The sequence below is a fragment of the Oncorhynchus keta genome, chromosome 21, assembly GCF_023373465.1.
Source record: "Oncorhynchus keta strain PuntledgeMale-10-30-2019 chromosome 21, Oket_V2, whole genome shotgun sequence".
Taxonomy (NCBI): Eukaryota; Metazoa; Chordata; class Actinopteri; order Salmoniformes; family Salmonidae; genus Oncorhynchus; species Oncorhynchus keta.
Genome location: NC_068441.1, coordinates 56,026,334 through 56,045,840, shown reverse-complemented (window position 1 = coordinate 56,045,840; position 19,507 = coordinate 56,026,334). Strand labels below are relative to the sequence as shown.

Sequence of the window (19,507 nt, the reverse complement as noted above, 5' to 3'; positions counted from 1 at the left end):
AGGAGCAGAGCAGGCCCCACCCAGCAGCCTGATACATACATGATTACCTTGGCTGGAGCAGGCTGGGGCTAGGGCTGAGGAGAGGAGAGAGGAAGAGGAGGTAGAGGCGGCAGCGACAGAGGAGATGGAAGATCCACCACCAGACAGCCTGGAGTCCTCACTGATCTGACAAACACACCAGCAGGCTTCGCTTTAGTCAACATATAATATAGAGGAATATTCTATATAATCAACCTATTGTTCTATACCAGAGGTGTCAATGTGCTGTTTTGCCAACTCCTATGCCATTGTTACAGGCAAGACAGCACAAACAGATCTGGGACTCAGGCTATCTGCATTCAATACTATAGTAAATGGTTCATTTTAGATAGACCTGTTTACAGTTAGCAAGGAAAAGGATATTAGCAAGGAAAAGGATATTAGCATTTATTTTGGGAGGGAAAGAACCCCCCCCAAAATATATCAGTAATACTGTAATAAACCCCCCAAAGATAACAGTAATACTGTAATAACCAGTTGTAAGATGCTCCTGTTCACAGAGATCAACAGGCTCAGAACACTAGACAAAGTTACCACAAATCATTATTCTGCCCTTGGTTATGGCACCTTACCTTCTTTTCGTTGTTGTTGGCCATTCGGTCTTTAGATTCTTTGGCTTTCTGAATAGCTTTCAACACCTCCACAGTGTCCAGCTCTTTCTCTGTCGGCACAGTGCTGTCCAAGCATACCTGTTAGACAAGGACAACCACATCAACAATCAGTGGGTAAGGAATATAGTACAGTTACAACCTACCACTAGTTACCACCTACCACTACAGTTACAACCTACCACTACAGTTACAACCTACCACTAGTTACCACCTACCACTACAGTTACAACCTACCACTACCAGTTACAACCTACCACTACAACCTACCACTACAACCTACCATCTACTACTGCTACAGTTACCATCTACTACTACTGTTGCTGCTTCTCCTACTACAACTGCTGCTACTACTGTTGTTGTTGCTACTACTACTGCTACTACTGTTGTTGCCAATACTACTACTACTGCTACTTCTGATGCTGATGATGCTACTATGGCTAATAATACTACTACTGCTGCTACTATGGCTAATACTACTACTACTGCTACTATGGCTAATACTACTACTGCTACTACTACTGCTGCTACTACTACTACTACTGCTGCTACTATGGCTAATACTACTACTGCTGCTACTACTACTGCTGCTACTATGGCTAATACTACTACTGCTGCTACTACTATGGCTAATACTACTACTGCTGCTACTATGGCTAATACTACTACTGCTGCTATGGCTAATACTACTACTGCTACTACTATGGCTAATACTACTACTGCTACTACTACTGCTGCTACTACTATGGCTAATACTACTACTGCTGCTACTACTACTGCTGCTACTATGGCTAATACTACTACTGCTGCTACTATGGCTAATACTACTACTGCTGCTACTATGGCTAATACTACTACTGCTGCTACTATGGCTAATACTACTACTACTACTACTACTACTATGGCTAATACTACTGCTGCTACTACTACTACTGCTGCTACTACTACTACTACTACTATGGCTAATACTACTACTGCTGCTACTACTATGGCTAATACTACTACTGCTGCTACTACTATGGCTAATACTACTACTGCTGCTACTACTATGGCTAATACTACTACTGCTGCTACTACTATGGCTAATACTACTAGTGCTGCTACTACTATGGCTAATACTACTAGTGCTGCTACTACTATGGCTAATACTACTAGTGCTGCTACTACTATGGCTAATACTACTACTGCTACTACTACTGCTGCTACTACTATGGCTAATACTACTAGTGCTGCTACTACTATGGCTAATACTACTAGTGCTGCTACTATGGCTATGGCTAATACTATACTGCTACTATGGCTAATAGTCTAGTATTAGCTACTATGGCTAATACTAGCTGCTACTATGGTAATACTACTACTGCTGCCACTATGGTAATACTATACACTGCTGCTACTATGGCTAATACTACTACTACTGCTACTATGGCTAATACTACTATACTGCCATGGGCTAATACTACTATGGCTAGTACTACTACTACTATGGCTAATACTGCTACTGCTATGGCTAATACTATGGCTTACTGCCATATGGCTAATACTACTGGCTGCTAGTATGGTAGTAGTGGTATTGGCTAATACTGGTGGCGGTACTGCTAATACTACTACTATGGCTAATACTATAGTAGCTACTACTATGGCTAATACTACTGCTATGGCTACTACTACTACTGCTGCTACTATGGCTAATACTACTACTGCTACTATGGCTAATACTACTACTGCCATATGGCTAATAGCGGCTGCTACTACTATATTAAGCCACTACTGGCGGCGGTACTATGGCTAATACTACTACTGCCACTATGGTACTACACTACTGCTACTACTATGGCTAATACTACTACTGCTGCTACTACTATGGCTGGCCATACTGTAGCTACTATGGCTAGTACTATACTGCTACTATGGCCATAGTGGCTACTACTACTGTGGTATGTATTAATACATAGTATGCAGTAGTAGTATTAGCCATGGCTAGTATGGCTAATACTACTACTACTGCTACTATGGCTAATACTACTACTGCTACTATGGCTAATACTACTATGGCTAATACTACTGCTGCTACTATGGCTAATACTACTACTGCTGCTACTATGGCTAATACTACTACTACTGCTACTATGGCTAATACTAATACTACTACTGCTACTATGGCTAATACTAATACTACTACTGCTACTATGGCTAATACTACTACTGCTACTATGGCTAATACTACTACTACTACTGCTGCTACTATGGCTAATACTACTACTGCTACTATGGCTAATACTAATACTACTACTACTACTACTACTATGCTAATACTACTACTGCTACTATGGCTAATACTACTACTACTGCTACTATGGCTAATACTACTGCTACTATGGCTAATACTACTGCTACTGCTACTATGGCTAATACTACTACTGCTACTATGGCTAATACTACTACTACTACTACTACTACTATGGCTAATACTAATACTACTACTGCTACTACTATGGCTAATACTACTACTGCTGCTACTATGGCTAATACTACTGCTACTGCTACTATGGCTAATACTACTACTGCTACTATGGCTAATACTAATACTACTACTACTACTATGGCTAATACTAATACTACTACTGCTACTACTATGGCTAATACTACTACTGCTGCTACTATGGCTAATACTACTACTGCTGCTACTATGGCTAATACTACTACTGCTGCTACTATGGCTAATACTACTACTGCTGCTACTATGGCTAATACTACTACTATGGCTAATACTACTATGGCTAATACTACTACTGCTACTATGGCTAATACTACTACTACTGCTACTATGGCTAATACTACTACTGCTACTATGGCTAATACTACTACTACTACTGCTGCTACTATGGCTAATACTACTACTACTACTATGGCTAATACTACTACTGCTACTATGGCTAATACTACTACTACTGCTACTATGGCTAATACTACTGCTACTATGGCTAATACTACTGCTACTATGGCTAATACTACTACTACTGCTACTATGGCTAATACTACTACTGCTACTATGGCTAATACTAATACTACTACTGCTGCTACTATGGCTAATACTACTACTATGGCTAATACTACTACTACTACTGCTGCTACTATGGCTAATACTACTACTACTGCTACTATGGCTAATACTACTACTACTGCTGCTACTATGGCTAATACTACTACTACTACTGCTGCTACTATGGCTAATACTACTACTACTGCTACTATGGCTAATACTACTACTACTGCTACTATGGCTAATACTACTACTGCTACTATGGCTAATACTACTACTACTACTACTACTGCTACTATGGCTAATACTACTACTACTGCTGCTACTATGGCTAATACTACTACTGCCACTATGGCTAATACTACTGCTGCTACTATGGCTAATACTACTACTGCTACTACTACTGCTACTACTACTGCTACTATGGCTAATACTACTACTGCTGCTACTATGGCTAATACTACTACTGCTACTATGGCTAATACTACTACTGCTGCTACTATGGCTAATACTGCTACTATGGCTAATACTACTACTACTGCTGCTACTATGGCTAATACTAATACTACTACTGCTACTACTACTATGGCTAATACTACTACTGCTACTATGGCTAATACTACTACTGCTACTATGGCTAATACTACTACTGCTACTATGGCTAATACTACTACTGCTACTATGGCTAATACTACTACTGCTACTATGGCTAATACTACTACTGCTACTATGGCTAATACTACTACTGCTACTATGGCTAATACTACTACTGCTACTATGGCTAATACTAATACTACTACTGCTACTATGGCTAATACTACTACTGCTACTATGGCTAATACTACTACTGCTATGGCTAATACTACTACTGCTATGGCTAATACTACTACTGCTATGGCTAATACTACTGCTATGGCTAATACTACTGCTACGGCTAATACTACTGCTACGGCTAATACTACTGCTACGGCTAATACTACTACTGCTGCTACTATGGCTAATACTACTACTGCTACTATGGCTAATACTGCTACTGCTACTATGGCTAATACTGCTACTGCTGCGGCTAATACTGCTACTGCTATGGCTAATACTGCTACTGCTGCTACTATGGCTAATACTACTACTGCTGCTACTATGGCTAATACTACTACTGCTGCTACTATGGCTAATACTACTATGGCTAATACTACTACTGCTAATACTACTATGCTAATACTACTACTACTATGGCTAATACTACTACTGCTGCTACTATGGCTAATACTACTACTGCTGCTACTATGGCTAATACTACTACTACTACTACTACTGCTAATACTACTATGCTAATACTACTACTGCTAATACTACTATGCTAATACTACTACTACTATGGCTAATACTACTACTGCTAATACTACTATGGCTAATACTACTACTGCTGCTACTATGGCTAATACTACTACTGCTGCTACTATGGATAATAATATTACTACTGCTGCTTTTACTGTTACTACTGCTAGTATGGCTAATACTGCTGCTGCTGTTACTACTGCTGCTCGTATGGCTAATACTACTACTACCTCTGCTGCTACTAAGGCTACTTCTGCTGCTGCTGCTACTACTACTACTACTACTAGGTTGCCTCCCCCACTAAGAAGTGAGTCTGTCTGTCCTACTGTATGTGGTGTGTGTGTGTGTGTGTGTGTGTGTGTGTGTGTGTGTGTGTCCATACCTCTGAGGCGCGGTCCCAGAACTGAGCCAGCACCTTGGTTCTGTAGTCAGGGATGATACACATGGGGTTGTTAGACAGGACCAGTCTCTCCAGGCAGGGCAGCATTCCTATGTACCTGATCTCCTCGAGCTGAGAGGACAGAGGAAATTCAGCACTTTAGTCAACTTTATATGTATGTTATATCCCACCGCAGTTACTGTAGCTAGTAACTTCACTGTAGTAAAAGTAGTTTTAGGCCAGCTACTGTTAAATAGCTTAGTGCCAACTGCTGATGTAAAAACATGTTTTTTTAACAATCAGAATACTAGCGACCTGTCCCAGAGTGGTAGATTACCCTACCTGTCCCAGTTTGTTGAAGTTAAGGTCCAGGTTGACCAGAGAAAATAGTTCAGAGAGGCCCGATTGATGAATTGATTTATTGATTGGATGCTGCAGAGTGGTAGATTACCCTACCTGTCCCAGAGTGGTAGATTACCCTACCTGTCCCAGAGTGGTAGATTACCCTACCTGTCCCAGAGTGGTAGATTACCCTACCTGTCCCAGTTTGTTGGAGCTGAGGTCCAGGTTAACCAGAGAGTATAGTTTAGTGAGGCCTGCGAGGCTGTCGAGCTGGTTGCCTGCCAGGTTGAGGGTCTTGATGTTACCCAGTTTGGTGTGGGCCCCCTCTAACACTGTCAGAATGTTGTAAGAAAGGTCCAGGTGGATCAGATTGTACAGGTGCTGAAACACGAGCAGAACACAACATGAAAACAAAATGGACGTCATATTATGGTCTTGGGTGCTCTTGAACTTTTCTCTAGAAATGTCCTCAACTCACCAAATACAGTGACATGTTAATCCTGTAACATGATTAGCTACTTTTTTAGTTTTAAACACATTAATAACATGGTACATGTACAAACAACAACACCACAACCACTAAGATATGGGGCTCTTTTGTTTTGACAATTACGTCCTATCTATTGTAAATATCTCTGTACCGGAGCTCTACGAACATCTCTAGTCTGAACATACCTGAAGGTTTTCCACCATAGAGAGCTCGTTGGAACTAAGATCTAAGAATTCGACTTTTGGTATCAATTTCTGAAAAATAGGACAAAATAAATAAATAAAAAAAAGTTACCAGAATTACACATCAAGTCAATTGTATTATGGCCAAACATAGACGTACAGTAGAATTCCATTAATAACACACAAAAAACATGAACACAATAATACCATTCATTTTATTTACCTTTATTTAACCAGGCAAGTCAGTTAAGAACAAATTCTTATTTTCAATGACAGCCTAGGAACAGTGGGTTTAACTGCCTGTTCAGGGGCAGAACGACAGATTTGTACCTTGTCAGCTCGGGGGTTTGAACTTGCAACATAATAATAATATAATAATATATGCCATTTAGCAGTCGCTTTTATCCAAAGCGACTTACAGTCATGTGTGCATACATTCTACGTATGGGTGGTCCCGGGATCGAACCCACTACCCTGGCGTTACAAGCGCCATGCTCTACCAACTGAGCTACAGAAGACCATTCCGGTTACTAGTCCAACGCTCTAACCACTAGGCTACCTTGCCGAATAACAGGCATTCGTTATTATTATTATTGATATGAGTGTAGGGTCTCTCACCACTGAGTCGTCTATGCAGCCTATGTGGTTGTGACTCATGTCCAGAGTGGTGAGTCTCTTCCAGATAGGGATGATGGTGGCGACGGGCCGGTCTGTAAGCGCTCCCTCTGCGACCCACTGAGGGGACACGCATGCCTCCGGAACCAGCACATCCTACACAACGAAGGTAGGAATCAATACAGATTTACCACACACACACACACACACACACACACACACACACACACACACACACACACACACACACACGTGTGTTACCATCATGGATGTTGCAGAGTGGTGGACACTCAGCGTGACCAGACAGGGTTTCAGAGAAGGCAGTCCCATGATCTGGGCCGAGTTACAGTCGCTTATCTGGAAGAAAAGGATTTTAAATTTTAAAAAATCAACTAAATCAGGAGAACAAGTGACGGTAATGACCAATAGGATGACGGCCTAGGAACAGTGGGTTATGCTAACATGACTGACCGGTAACACGTTAGAATAATGTTTATTACTAAGTATTAATAAAACTGTTTATAAGTATTACCCAGGTCCAAAACAGAATATTTCCACAGATCCTTTTGATCTGTGAGGATATTTATCACCGATAATTTACTTAATAATTTAGTTCTATATCAGCTGATGGTATGCTGCTTTTAAGTATCTGTCTCCTTGTTGTGTCTCATGGTCTATTTATGTTTAATGGATGTATGGGCTGGTGCAATCAAACTCTCCTCTTGGGGATTAATAACATACTATCTTAACATTACCTAGCCTGGTCCCAGATCTGTTGTTTTGCTAATAATGTCAATAAGAAGCACAGATCTGAGATCAGGCTAACCCACCAAAAAAGGCTTCAGAAAAGCAGTTTCATGACCCAGAAAAAAGGAACTGCAAATTGTTGACATCATTTTGTAGATAATGATATTAAGTGGAAGAATGTGTGATCTACAACTAATAAATCAAATGTATTTATATAGCCCTTCGTACATCAGCTGATATCTCAAAGTGCTGTACAGAAACCCAGCCTAAAACCCCAAACAGCAAGCAATGCAGGTGTAGAAGCACGGTGGCTAGGAAAAACTCCCTAGAAAGGCCAAAACCTAGGAAGAAACCAAGAGAGGAACCAGGCTGTGAGGGGTGGCCAGTCCTCTTCTGGCTGTGCCGGGTGGAGACTATAACAGAACATGACCAAGATGTTGAAATGTTCATAGATGACCAACAGGAGATTAGAACCAAACATGGCCAAGATGTTCAAATGTTCATAGAAGACCAACAGGGTAAAATAATAATAATCGTAAAGTTGCACATTAATTAAATATTATAAATCAAAAGTTATGATTTTTAAATCACTGCGCAGAAAGCAACGTATGTACCGAACCGAAGGAATCCTGAAATAATACAAGATAAGAAGCTGTTGAAACATTCAAAATTCATTTTTCTCAGATGCCAGAACAGAGCTTTATGTATCTGTCGGGACCTTGAATGTTTTGAGAGCTGTGTTAGCTAGCAAACTTTGTTCTGTCTTTAGTTTGGCTAGCAGGCAAAAGTAATAATGGCCCTGTAGATTAAATACAGCTGCCAAAACATCTTCCATTAACTGAGAAAACCACTGCACATGGTTTAGACTTGATGCTAAATAGCATAACTATGATTAAAGATAAAAATAATATATAATATAATAATAATATATGCCATTTAGCAGACGCTTTTATCCAAAGCGACTTAGTCATGTGTGCATACATTCTACGTATGGGTGGTCCCGGGAATCGAACCCACAACCCTGGCGTTACAAGCGCCATGCTCTACCAACTGAGCTACAGAAGGACCAAAAAGTTAATGTGCAACATTTCCAAGTTTTGAATGAGACAGTTATTTTTCATTACATTATCTACATAATGTTGAAATGTTGCAGTTTTGTTTTCTGGGTCATGGGACCTTGGACTGTCACCCATTGGCCCTTGGACTGTCACCCATTGGCCCTTGGACTGTCACCCATTGGCCCTTGGACTGTCACCCATTGCTAGTACATACCTCTATCTGTAGGAGAGCTTTAAAGACTGAAAGGTCAAACGTGAGGCTGTCTTCCTGGATGTTACTGGTCCCCACCTCTCCTCTGGTGCCTGTGATCTGGGAGAACAGTAGAGACCAAACAAGACATGGCTAAACACTAGTGGGTTTTTGAGGGCGCCTGTACATAGATCAAATCATATTAGCTACAGATTCAGAGATGTCGAGAGAGAGTTCACCTTGAGGTATTTGAGTCTGCAGGTGAAGTCCAGGATGTGTCCCAGGTCTGCCTTGGCGTCACCATTAGAGCAGGTAGGCTTGGCCAGCTTCAGCTGCTGAGTGATGGCATACAGCTGGAGGGGACACAATGTGAACAGCTCACCAGCCACCAGCAACTGCTCTCCTGCAATCAATCAATATCTTTATTGTTCCTGTTCAGACATTTTGTAGTGCAGTAAGTCAAGGGTAGCGCAGCCAGTAGAATACATAAAAAAAAAATATTGCACATTATTACATCAACATTTTTACTACTGCTTGTGTCATGTATTACTGTACAACGGTCTTGTCTGAAAGCCACTTCTGAAAATGATACATTTATTATGTTGTTTTCTATTACTGGATGTGTAAATTGTACTATTTTTATACTTTTTCTACATAATGAGTCTGTTGGTAGCTGATGAACAAATGAACAAACCCTTGTGGAACAGCTCCTCTGCCAGAGCAGCTGTGATTCCATTCATTTCCTGAAGACATGGACAAAAGACAAAACATTACAAATGAGACATTCCTTAGCGAAGAGGGAAAGACTAGAAGAGAAGTTTCTATGTTATTGTCATTAATTCTGGTCACGTCTGTCAAATTGACAAGTACCACAAGTCTTGTGGTAGTAACAAATGCTGATTTAATTTGATAGCCATGACAGACGTGTCCTGTCATCATGTGCTCTCAAATGATTTGTTGTTGTAATAATGCTAGTTAAAACAGATGATCAATGATGGATCGCACTAAGACATGAACACTAACTCACTGACCTGCAAAACAGCTGAAGAACTAAATAGCCTCAGTGAGTTGCTTTATCAATTCAGGACATTTAATTTGTTTAATTTTACCTTTATTTAACCAGGCAAGTCAGTTAAGAACACATTCTTATTTTCAATGACGGCCTGGGAACAGTGGGTTAACTGCCTGTTCAGGGGACAGAACGACAGATTTGTACCTTGTCAGCTCGGGGGTTTGAACTCGCAACCTTCCGGTTACTAGTCCAACGCTACCCTGCCGCCCCCATGATCATTAAACTCTGACAACAGCTAAGCCGTTTCCTGCCTGATGTTCTGCTGTGACAAGATTCAACACAACCCTTGATAATATTTAACCACCACTACAGATATGAATAGCTCATGAGATTACACACACCTGATCTGACCTGTGCACAGTGGATCAAAGTGCACACACACACGTGAAAAACAAATCTGACATATTACAAGACCAACATATATGTGTGTGTGTGTGTGTGTCTCCTTACATATTGGTGGAAGTGCAGAAAGTAGGAGAGGACTTTAGGGGCAGCTGTAGGGAATCTGACCAGCAGTGTTTGTAGGTAGACTTCCAGTTCCTTCTGACGTTTCTCTACCAGGCTTTTGGAGTTTTTACCGATCATCTTCTTAGGCGGCAGTAAATGTTTCTCTATCTTCTTCTCAGATGTCAGCTTGGGTGAAAATATTTGTATGAATCTCACCATTTTTTTTTTAAAAGTCACAATAAACAGTATCAGTTGTGTAAACTGAACTAGCAGAATATGACAGTTATTACTTAACTGTTACATGGCAGTGTCATATATTTTACAATGTGTCAATGGTTCACAACATTACGCAATTTTCAAGTCACTCACTTTCTCATGCAAGTCATGGAAATCACTGTAGCGATGCTTTATGGTCCATCTGTGATCCCGTACTTTCACCTCAATGACGTACACCTGGAGAATAAAATTAATATTAATAATAGAATATGGTCATGTTTTTTTTCCCCTCCTCTCTCCTAGACGAGGCGTGAAAATTACATTCGTATCACGTTAGACACGGGGTCAATCACAGTGGTCTGTTTTCTCTGTGTATTGAATATGACCCAACAAATGACTGAGAGGAGAACAATAACGAATATTAATTAGCTAACTTGTGATGTGGATATCAATGAGTGGGATCTGTCATCAGTTAAACACAGCATGAATCATAAGGAATTGATTGAGCTTTCTTTACCACGATTTATATATATATATATATATATATATATATATATATATATACATACATACATACATACATACATACATACATACATACATATATATATACACACACACACTATAGGCCCCAGAAACTAAGCACAATAAACAGAGAGGAATGTATCAGTGACAGTCAGTAGTCCTGAGTGAGCTTTGTGATACCTCGCGAAAAAGCTAAATCATTTGACGCACATCTCAGAAATCCATCATGACAACACCGTTAACTAGCAGCTAGCCTCTTAACGACTTACTAAAAAAAACATGTCGTAGTTAATTAGTCGACTGCCTGTATGAAAATATCGCTGTGTTTCACGATACAAACCTCAATTAGCTTCGAGAGACGTCACGTAGATTGAAAAGGATTTGTCATTTAATATGTACACATACATGTCAATTAGCATCACGACTTTAAACTGTAGCACGCGTGCAGTTATAAAATCTTGGTATTAATTTAGCTAAAATATGTTACTGTGATTGTCTTGAGTTATATGATTGCTTCTACGTGACATTAAAACAGGAAACTATACGTACTTACTAGCTAGCTAACTAGATTGCTAACTAGATTGATAACTGGCTAACTATAATGCTAATAGATTAATAACGTTAACTAGATTGCTAATAACTATATTGCTAATAGCTATATTGCTAATAGCTATATTGCTAATAGCTATATTGCTAATAGCTAGCTACATGAACGTACAGTGTAATTCTCTACGAGCTCCGATCCAACGATGGAAACCTTTTTTACAACGACATCCTCGGGAAACACGGCAGTATCCATCTTGAAAAATCACGATATCAAAAAAAAAATATATATATATATATATCAGTAGATAAACTGGTCCAATGTTGTTTTAGTTTTTAAGGTCCTCGGTGGATGTACAGTGCTAGCTAGTTTTCTCCTCCATCTTTGTTGTGACAGACAGCTGCGGTCTGGTTAAATCCCGGAGAACTATTCAAAGCCAAAGAGGAGAGACCGTTCGCTAAACAGATCGAGAGGCGTTGTCCTTTCCCCTAATAGCCTACTTCTAAAATCTTTGACCTGACTGGCTGTCTTGGTACCAGTACATGATTTTTAGTACTCAGCCCAATGCTGCGTAAAGAATACATTAACCTATTTATCCAGCAATAGGTTTATCTGAATCTAAAAAAAAATATAAATATTGTCTGTGGGTCGTCGAGACTCTCGACCAGTGACAAGTAAATCACCAAAATGGACAAGGGTTTTATAATAATAATTTAACTTGATGATAGACGCCGCATGACAACATGCTGACACGGTGCACTACATTATCTCTGATTAATCGGAGATAATTGATTAAAGCTGTCTGTCCATGTGGTTTCTTTATTTTACTCTCATTATTATCTATACCGATGCCTACCCTGCCTTCATGTACATATCTACCTCAAATACCTCGTACCTCTGCACATTGATCTGGTATTGGTACTCCCTGTATATAGCTCCACATTGATCTGGTACTGGTACTCCCTGTGTATAAGCTCCATTCTTGTGTATTTTTATTTTACTTCTCTTCTTCTTATTGTATTTCTAAACTGCATTTTTGGGAAGGGCTTAAAAGCAAGCATTTCACGAAAAAGTTAACACCGGTTATATTCCGCGCATGTGACAAATACGATTGAATTAGATCTGATTTATAGGGCTATTTGTTTTTCACTGAGCCCCTCAAGCGAACGTGGGAGGGTGGTGGCTTATCTTATGATGGGGAGGGTGGTGGCTTATCTTATGATGCATGTTTTCAGTTTGTTTGTGTACGCTATATAGCCCATAGAGAATGATAAAGGCCTCTAGTGGCCAAAAGGCTGTATTAGCATGGGCAGCGCCTTTGAGGGCTTCCACCATTTTAATGTGGGCAACTGGGTGGGACTTCCAACATCATTGGCTGATCCCTCCTGGTGACCCTGTTAGAGTCATGTCCAACCGGGTCATTTAGAGGGATCCGCCAATCGTGAAGAAGAAAATTGACTACTTCAAAATGGAGAATGCCTCAATGGCGCTGCCCATGCTCTCACAGACACCATAATAGGAAATATATAGAGCTGCTTCTGTATCATTCTCTATGGCATATAGCCCCACAGTTTACAGGGATATTGAATCCGGGGTCTGTGAAAACATCTCTATAAAAAAGTGGATCAAATATTGTTTTTATGTCAATGTTTTTATGAATATCACTAGCAACATTGGTATTGTAAACAACAATATTTGAGAAACAGGCTACAATTCACATTTAGTGTGTTGACACTTTTTGTGTTTTGGTGGGCATGCCTGTTGTTTCCAGAACAATTGCTCTGCTATTATTTATTGTATTTTTATTTAACCTTTAACTAGGCACGTTACGAGCCTATAAGACTGTATCAGTGTCCATTTGACAGAAGAAAATGTAACAGTCAGTGAGTGGATCGAGGGTTTCTTTATTCTGTAAACTGGCTACACTGGTGTCAACACCAAACTTTTTCGTGCAGTACGTGTGCAACGGGATTAAGTCCAATGTAACGATGCACCCTAAACGTCACAAAAATAATTGGACTAGTCTATTACCCGTCTGAAAGGTTTGGTGTTTACATAATTCCAGCTAGATTAGCCAGTCGTTTTGATTGTTGTTTGCTATTTACACATAAAATAAATACATTATCAGAAATACACAGGTTTCTGGATATATATTTGTTAGATGTATTTAATGTTTTGGACAGTGAAATGTGGAACACCCCCGCGTATCCAGCCAACAGTCGAATGTTCCATTTCTATATAAACCGCTCAAGCGCATTTTCCAAGTACCATTTGCAACTGTCACTTCAGCTGGAAAAGAGATACACCACAAGAACAACAGGGTCACTAGTTAGCTATCAATTAAAAATAAGCAAGAAATACACCTGAAACTCGAAACTTATTTGTTTATCTTCTATAGTCGTATTTTTATATATTTTTTAAAAAATGTGTACTATTTGACGAGAGAAAAGGGGTGTGACAGGCTAGATAGCGCAGCTATAGCCCCGAGCAGGTCAAGCTGCTTGTATCAGAGGCGTGCTACCAGGCTATGTACTCTCTAAAGCCAGTGGTCAAGAAAAAAACGAAGAAGATTGTAAAAAGGTAGACTTTTAGGGGTTTTCGTGTGGTGAGCCACGAAAGTATACGAAACCCCCATACAGAGAAATTACAATTTCTTTGTTACCTAGCCGCTGTCAGCAGCGGAAAAAGAGAATGTAAAGCTCAGTGAAAGCACTTAAGCTGCGTTTCTAATGCTTTTCGAAGAAAAGATGTATGGGAAGGCCATGATGTGCCAGTGGCGGGTCTACAGTGACCGACCTGCCTGCAAAGACCAACAGAAGGATGGGCAGCAGGCAAGGAGAGGGGACAACAGCAAGCTTAGTTGGTCCAAGAACGGGAGGAGGCAGCACGGGTATCGGGGGAAGAGAGGAAGGGTGCATGGACATCATCATCATCATCCTCACCACCCCAGCCAGTTCTACAAACAGAACCGACCACCTCGTACGATGACGTCACTGCGTCCTGTCAACATCAAAGGCAACAGAGCGCCGGGAATGAGAGCGCCGAGGAACACCAACCAGTTCCTGATGCACGAAAAATACCAGATGATGCATATGCGTTCGGACTCCATCGGCACAGACAGTGGGTCTGACTGCGAAACTGATTTCACAGACATGGACTCGTATCTAGGCGTGCTAGAGAACGCAAGGGGCGCTCTCCTCGACAGTCCAGATCTCACAACAACGGCAGCACGGTTCTTCCCTCGACAACTGGCCAAGTGCCAGCAGTTCCCCTTCTTCAATTTAGGGGATTTGTACCAAGAGGAGCAGGAGAGTAACAGTATGCAGTATTTCCCGTCAGATAACGACGTGATGCAGAGTGAAGATTTCATGCAGAAAGACTACAATGACTTTTGTGACACATTCAGTGGGACTGAACCACCGATAGACATGTAAAAGGACCTGGTATCTAAATGTAATGTATTTCTGTTTACATTAGATGTAGGAGAGAAAACATACCTCAATTTCAACAGATATTGGTTTACTGTTACTATATGATTGTTTTTTTCTGATACTGTCTGTTTATGGTGTTATTGACAAATGCTGTGTTGGGGGAGTGGTTAAATGGGTAGGAGTGAGACCCACGAACCAATCACATCCGTGCTCGTTGGATCATTCTACTCCATTGCTTGATGCTGTTCATTGCATTATTGAAAAACGCTTCGAACAATAAATAACTGCTTCTTATTAAAAATCTGTTTCAATCTACTTTTGTTTTGATAATTACACTGTTGTGTAGTCAAATAAGCAACAGTATCGTTAGGATAATATTTATTTTCGAAATATATTTAGGTTAACATTTATTTCCAGCAGAATAATATATATGTCAGTATGTAAGTAGGCTACCATTTTAGGTTAGAACCGAACAATTTTGTGAGGATGGTAAGGATTATTTAATCACTACATTAAAAGAAAACTGGATTGATGTGTTGTTCTAGAACGTAAATGCTGCAACAAAGGAGGTGGGTGGGCGGAAACCATTGAAATGTAGAGGACATATTATTGCCGACAGACTGTATAGAACAACATGATACTGGAATCGGATCACTCTCATAAATATATCATCATAGCTAAGTACTATATTTAATGTGTTTGTCATGGTTCTCTTGTGTGTGTGTGACGACTACATTGTTCAAATCCAGTACACTGTAATAAACACGGTAACAAATAGAACCACAGAGGTTGGTAAATGTACGTCTATGTGTTGGTAGAACTAACCACAAAGGTTGGTAAATGCACTACAAAAGTATGTGGACAACCCGTCACATTAGTGGATTCGGCTATATCAGCCACACCCGTTGCTGACAGGTGTATTAAATCAAGCACACCGCCATGCAATCTCCATAGACAAACATTGGCAATAGGAATGGCCAACGCTGAATAGCTCAGTGACTTTCAACATAAGATGCCACCTTTCCAACAAGTCAGGTCGTAAAATGTCTGCCCTACTAGAGCTGTCCCGGTCAACTGTAAGTGCAGCTATTGTCTAGGAGCAACAACGGCTCAGCCGTAAAGTGGTAGGCAACACAAGCTCACAGAACGGGACCAGCGAGTGCTGAACAAGCAGCGCGCAAAAATCGTCTGTCCTTGGTTGCAACACTCGCTACCGAGTTCCAAACTGCCTCCGGAAGCAACGTCAGCACAAGAACTGTTCATCGGGACCTTCATGAAATGGGTTTCCATGACCGAGCAGCCGCACACAAGCCTAAGATCACCATGCGCAATTCCAAGCATCTGCTGGAGTGGTGTAAAGATCGCCGCCATTAGACTCTGGAGCAGTGGAAACGCGTTCTCTGGAGTGATGAATCACGCTTCACCATCTGGGCGAATCTGGGTGTGGCGAATCTGGGTTTACGAATGCCGGGAGAATGCTGCCTGCCTGAATGCATAGTGCCAACGGTAAAGTTTGGTGGAGTAGGAATAATGGTCTCGGGCTGTTTTTCATGGTTCGGGCGAGTTTGAAACTCATCATGGACCATGTTAGCATTTGAGCTAATTAGCAACTTTTCAACTACTTAGCATGTTAGCTAACCTAACCCCAACCTTAACCCTTTAAACCTAACTCCAAAACGTAACCTTCATTTTTTATTTATTTTTTATTTATTTATGCTTCTAGCACTGAGATGCAGTGCCTTAGACCGCTGCGCCACTCGTGAGCCCTAACCCCTAGCCAAGCTAACGTTAGCCTCCTAGCTAACTAGCCTCCTAGCTAACGTTAGCCTCCTAGCTGTTTTTAGAGTGAGGTGTGCCAGGAATGTAACCTATGCCCGTTCGTTCCTGAGTTAAAGTTATTATCTACTCCACCTTCATAAGTGACTGCAGTGACACAGACACAGCACTGGCTTTACTATTGTAGCTAAGTTATAAATGTATTCAGGCCCAGTGAACATCAGTGGGCTAGACTTAGTAAACAGACGGCTGAAAGGAGCATTGTTCTGGCCTCCCTGCCTGGCCCTGGAGCTGGCCTGGAGTATTAGGACGGAGAGGGGGAGGGGAGGGAGGAGGAAAGAGGAGAGAAAAGGAGGGAGGAGTATAAGTGAGAGGAGAGAGGGAGTATGTTGGAGAATGAGGTGTGGGTGGAGGAGATTGAGAGTATGTATGGCCATATTAGAAACACATTTCCCTCAGATTACACAAATAATTAGAAAAAACGAATCCAATTTTGAAAAACTCCCATATCTATTGGGTGAAATACCAGTGTGCCATCAGAGCAGCAAGATTTGTGACCTATTTCACTTTGCTTTGGCAATGTAAACACATGTTTCCCCATGCCAATAAAGACCTTTGAATTGAATGAGTAGAGGGGGTGGGCAGGAGGAGGGGGAGGTGAGAGAAGAGCCTAGGAGAGGAGGAGGAGAGGACGTAGAGAGAAGTAGAGGGGGGGAGGAGGAGGAGAGGACGTAGAGAGAAGTAGAGGGGAGGAGGAGGAGGAGAGGACGTAGAGAGAAGTAGAGGGGGAGGAGGAGAGGACGTAGAGAGAAGTAGAGGGGGAGGAGGAGAGGACGTAGAGAGAAGTAGAGGGGGAGGAGGAGGAGAGGACGTAGAGAGAAGTAGAGGGGGAGGAGGAGGAGAGGACGTAGAGAGAAGTAGAGGAGGGGAGGAGGAGAGGACATAGAGAGAAGTAGAGGAGGGGAGGAGGAGAGGACATAGAGAGAAGTAGAGGGGGGAGGAGGAGAGGACGTAGAGAGAAGAGAGGGGGAGGAGGAGGAGAGGACGAGAGAGAAGTAGAGGGGGAGGAGGAGGAGAGGACGTAGAGAGAAGTAGAGGGGGAGGAGGAGGAGGTGGAGAGGACATAGAGAGAAGTAGAGAGGAGAGGAGGAGGAGGAGAGGACGTAGAGAGAAGTAGAGGGGGGGAGGAGGAGAGGACGTAGAGAGAAGTAGAGGGGGAGGAGGAGAGGACATAGAGAGAAGTAGAGGAGGAGGAGGAGAGGACATAGAGAGAAGTAGAGGGGGAGGAGGTGGAGAGGACATAGAGAGAAGTAGAGGGGGAGGAGGAGGAGAGGACATAGAGAGAAGAGAGGGAGGAGGAGGAGAGGACGTAGAGAGAAGTAGAGGGGGAGGAGGAGGAGAGGACATAGAGAGAAGTAGAGGGGGAGGAGGAGGAGAGGACATAGAGAGAAGTAGAGGGGAGGAGGAGGAGAGGACATAGAGAGAAGTAGAGGGGGAGGAGGAGAGGACATAGAGAGAAGTAGAGGGGGGGAGGAGGAGAGGACATAGAGAGAAGTAGAGGGGGAGGAGGAGGAGAGGACATAGAGAGAAGTAGAGGAGGGGAGGAGGAGAGGACATAGAGAGAAGTAGAGGGGGAGGAGGAGGAGAGGACATAGAGAGAAGTAGAGGGGGAGGAGGAGGAGAGGACATAGAGAGAAGTAGAGGGGGAGGAGGAGGAGAGGACATAGAGAGAAGTAGAGGGGGGAGGAGGAGGAGAGGACATAGAGAGAAGTAGAGGGGGAGGAGGAGGAGAGGACATAGAGAGAAGTAGAGGGGGGGAGGAGGAGAGGACATAGAGAGAAGTAGAGGGGGAGGAGGAGGAGAGGACATAGAGAGAAGTAGAGGGGGAGGAGGAGGAGAGGACATAGAGAGAAGTAGAGGGGGAGGAGGAGGGAGGACGAGAGAGAAGTAGAGGGGAGGAGGAGGAGAGGACATAGAGAGAAGTAGAGGGGGGAGGAGGAGGAGAGGACATAGAGAGAAGTAGAGGGGGAGGAGGAGGAGAGGACATAGAGAGAAGTAGAGGGGGGGAGGAGGAGAGGACATAGAGAGAAGTAGAGGAGGAGGAGAGAGGACATAGAGAGAAGTAGAGGGGGAGGAGGAGAGGACATAGAGAGAAGTAGAGGGGGAGGAGGAGAGGACATAGAGAGAAGTAGAGGGGAGGAGGAGGAGAGGACATAGAGAGAAGTAGAGGGGGAGGGGGAGGAGAGGACATAGAGAGAAGTAGAGGGGGGGGGGAGGAGGAGAGGACGTAGAGAGAAGTAGAGGGGGAGGAGGAGGAGGAGAGGACATAGAGAGAAGTAGAGGGGGAGGAGGAGGAGAGGACGTAGAGAGAAGTAGAGGGGGAGGAGGAGGAGAGGACATAGAGAGAAGTAGAGGGGGAGGAGGAGGAGAGGACATAGAGAGAAGTAGAGGGGAGGGAGGTGGAGAGG

At 42.3% G+C, this 19,507-nt stretch overlaps 2 protein-coding genes across 8 annotated transcripts in view; one reads left to right on the top strand and one right to left on the bottom strand.

The window, feature by feature from the left end:
- nisch (nischarin) overlaps window positions 1–12,995 on the bottom strand; it is a 41,957-nt gene extending 28,962 nt beyond the window's left edge. Inside the window, exons 1-13 of one of the 7 annotated variants that reach the window (XR_008074988.1) lie at window positions 12,007–12,711; window positions 10,917–11,000; window positions 10,551–10,733; window positions 9,723–9,771; window positions 9,268–9,431; window positions 9,053–9,148; window positions 7,295–7,390; window positions 7,037–7,189; window positions 6,422–6,490; window positions 5,942–6,127; window positions 5,408–5,536; window positions 612–728; window positions 40–165 (exon numbers count right to left, since the gene is read on the bottom strand). Coding sequence is in view for 5 of the 7 variants with exons in the window: in XM_035764496.2 (XP_035620389.1) it covers window positions 48–165; window positions 612–728; window positions 5,408–5,536; window positions 5,942–6,127; window positions 6,422–6,490; window positions 7,037–7,189; window positions 7,295–7,390; window positions 9,053–9,148; window positions 9,268–9,431; window positions 9,723–9,771; window positions 10,551–10,733; window positions 10,917–11,000; window positions 12,007–12,087 (1,525 nt within the window). In the remaining 2 variants the exon portion in view is untranslated. The other 6 variants (XM_052474287.1, XM_035764496.2, XM_052474286.1 and 3 more) reach the window with 6 other exon arrangements.
- Window positions 12,996–14,104: 1,109 nt separating this feature from the next.
- On the top strand, window positions 14,105–15,564 carry wu:fb55g09 (uncharacterized). The gene has a single exon (XM_035764500.1). The coding sequence runs from the start codon at window positions 14,562–14,564 to the stop codon at window positions 15,264–15,266; it is 705 nt and encodes a 234-aa protein (XP_035620393.1). The 5' UTR covers window positions 14,105–14,561; the 3' UTR covers window positions 15,267–15,564.
- The last annotated feature ends 3,943 nt before the right edge of the window (window positions 15,565–19,507 follow it).

What these genes read in the sequence shown, in the direction of transcription:
- wu:fb55g09 (XM_035764500.1), top strand. Translation starts at nt 14,562, where the DNA reads ATGCTTTTCGAAGAAAAGATGTATGGGAAGGCCATGATGTGCCAGTGG.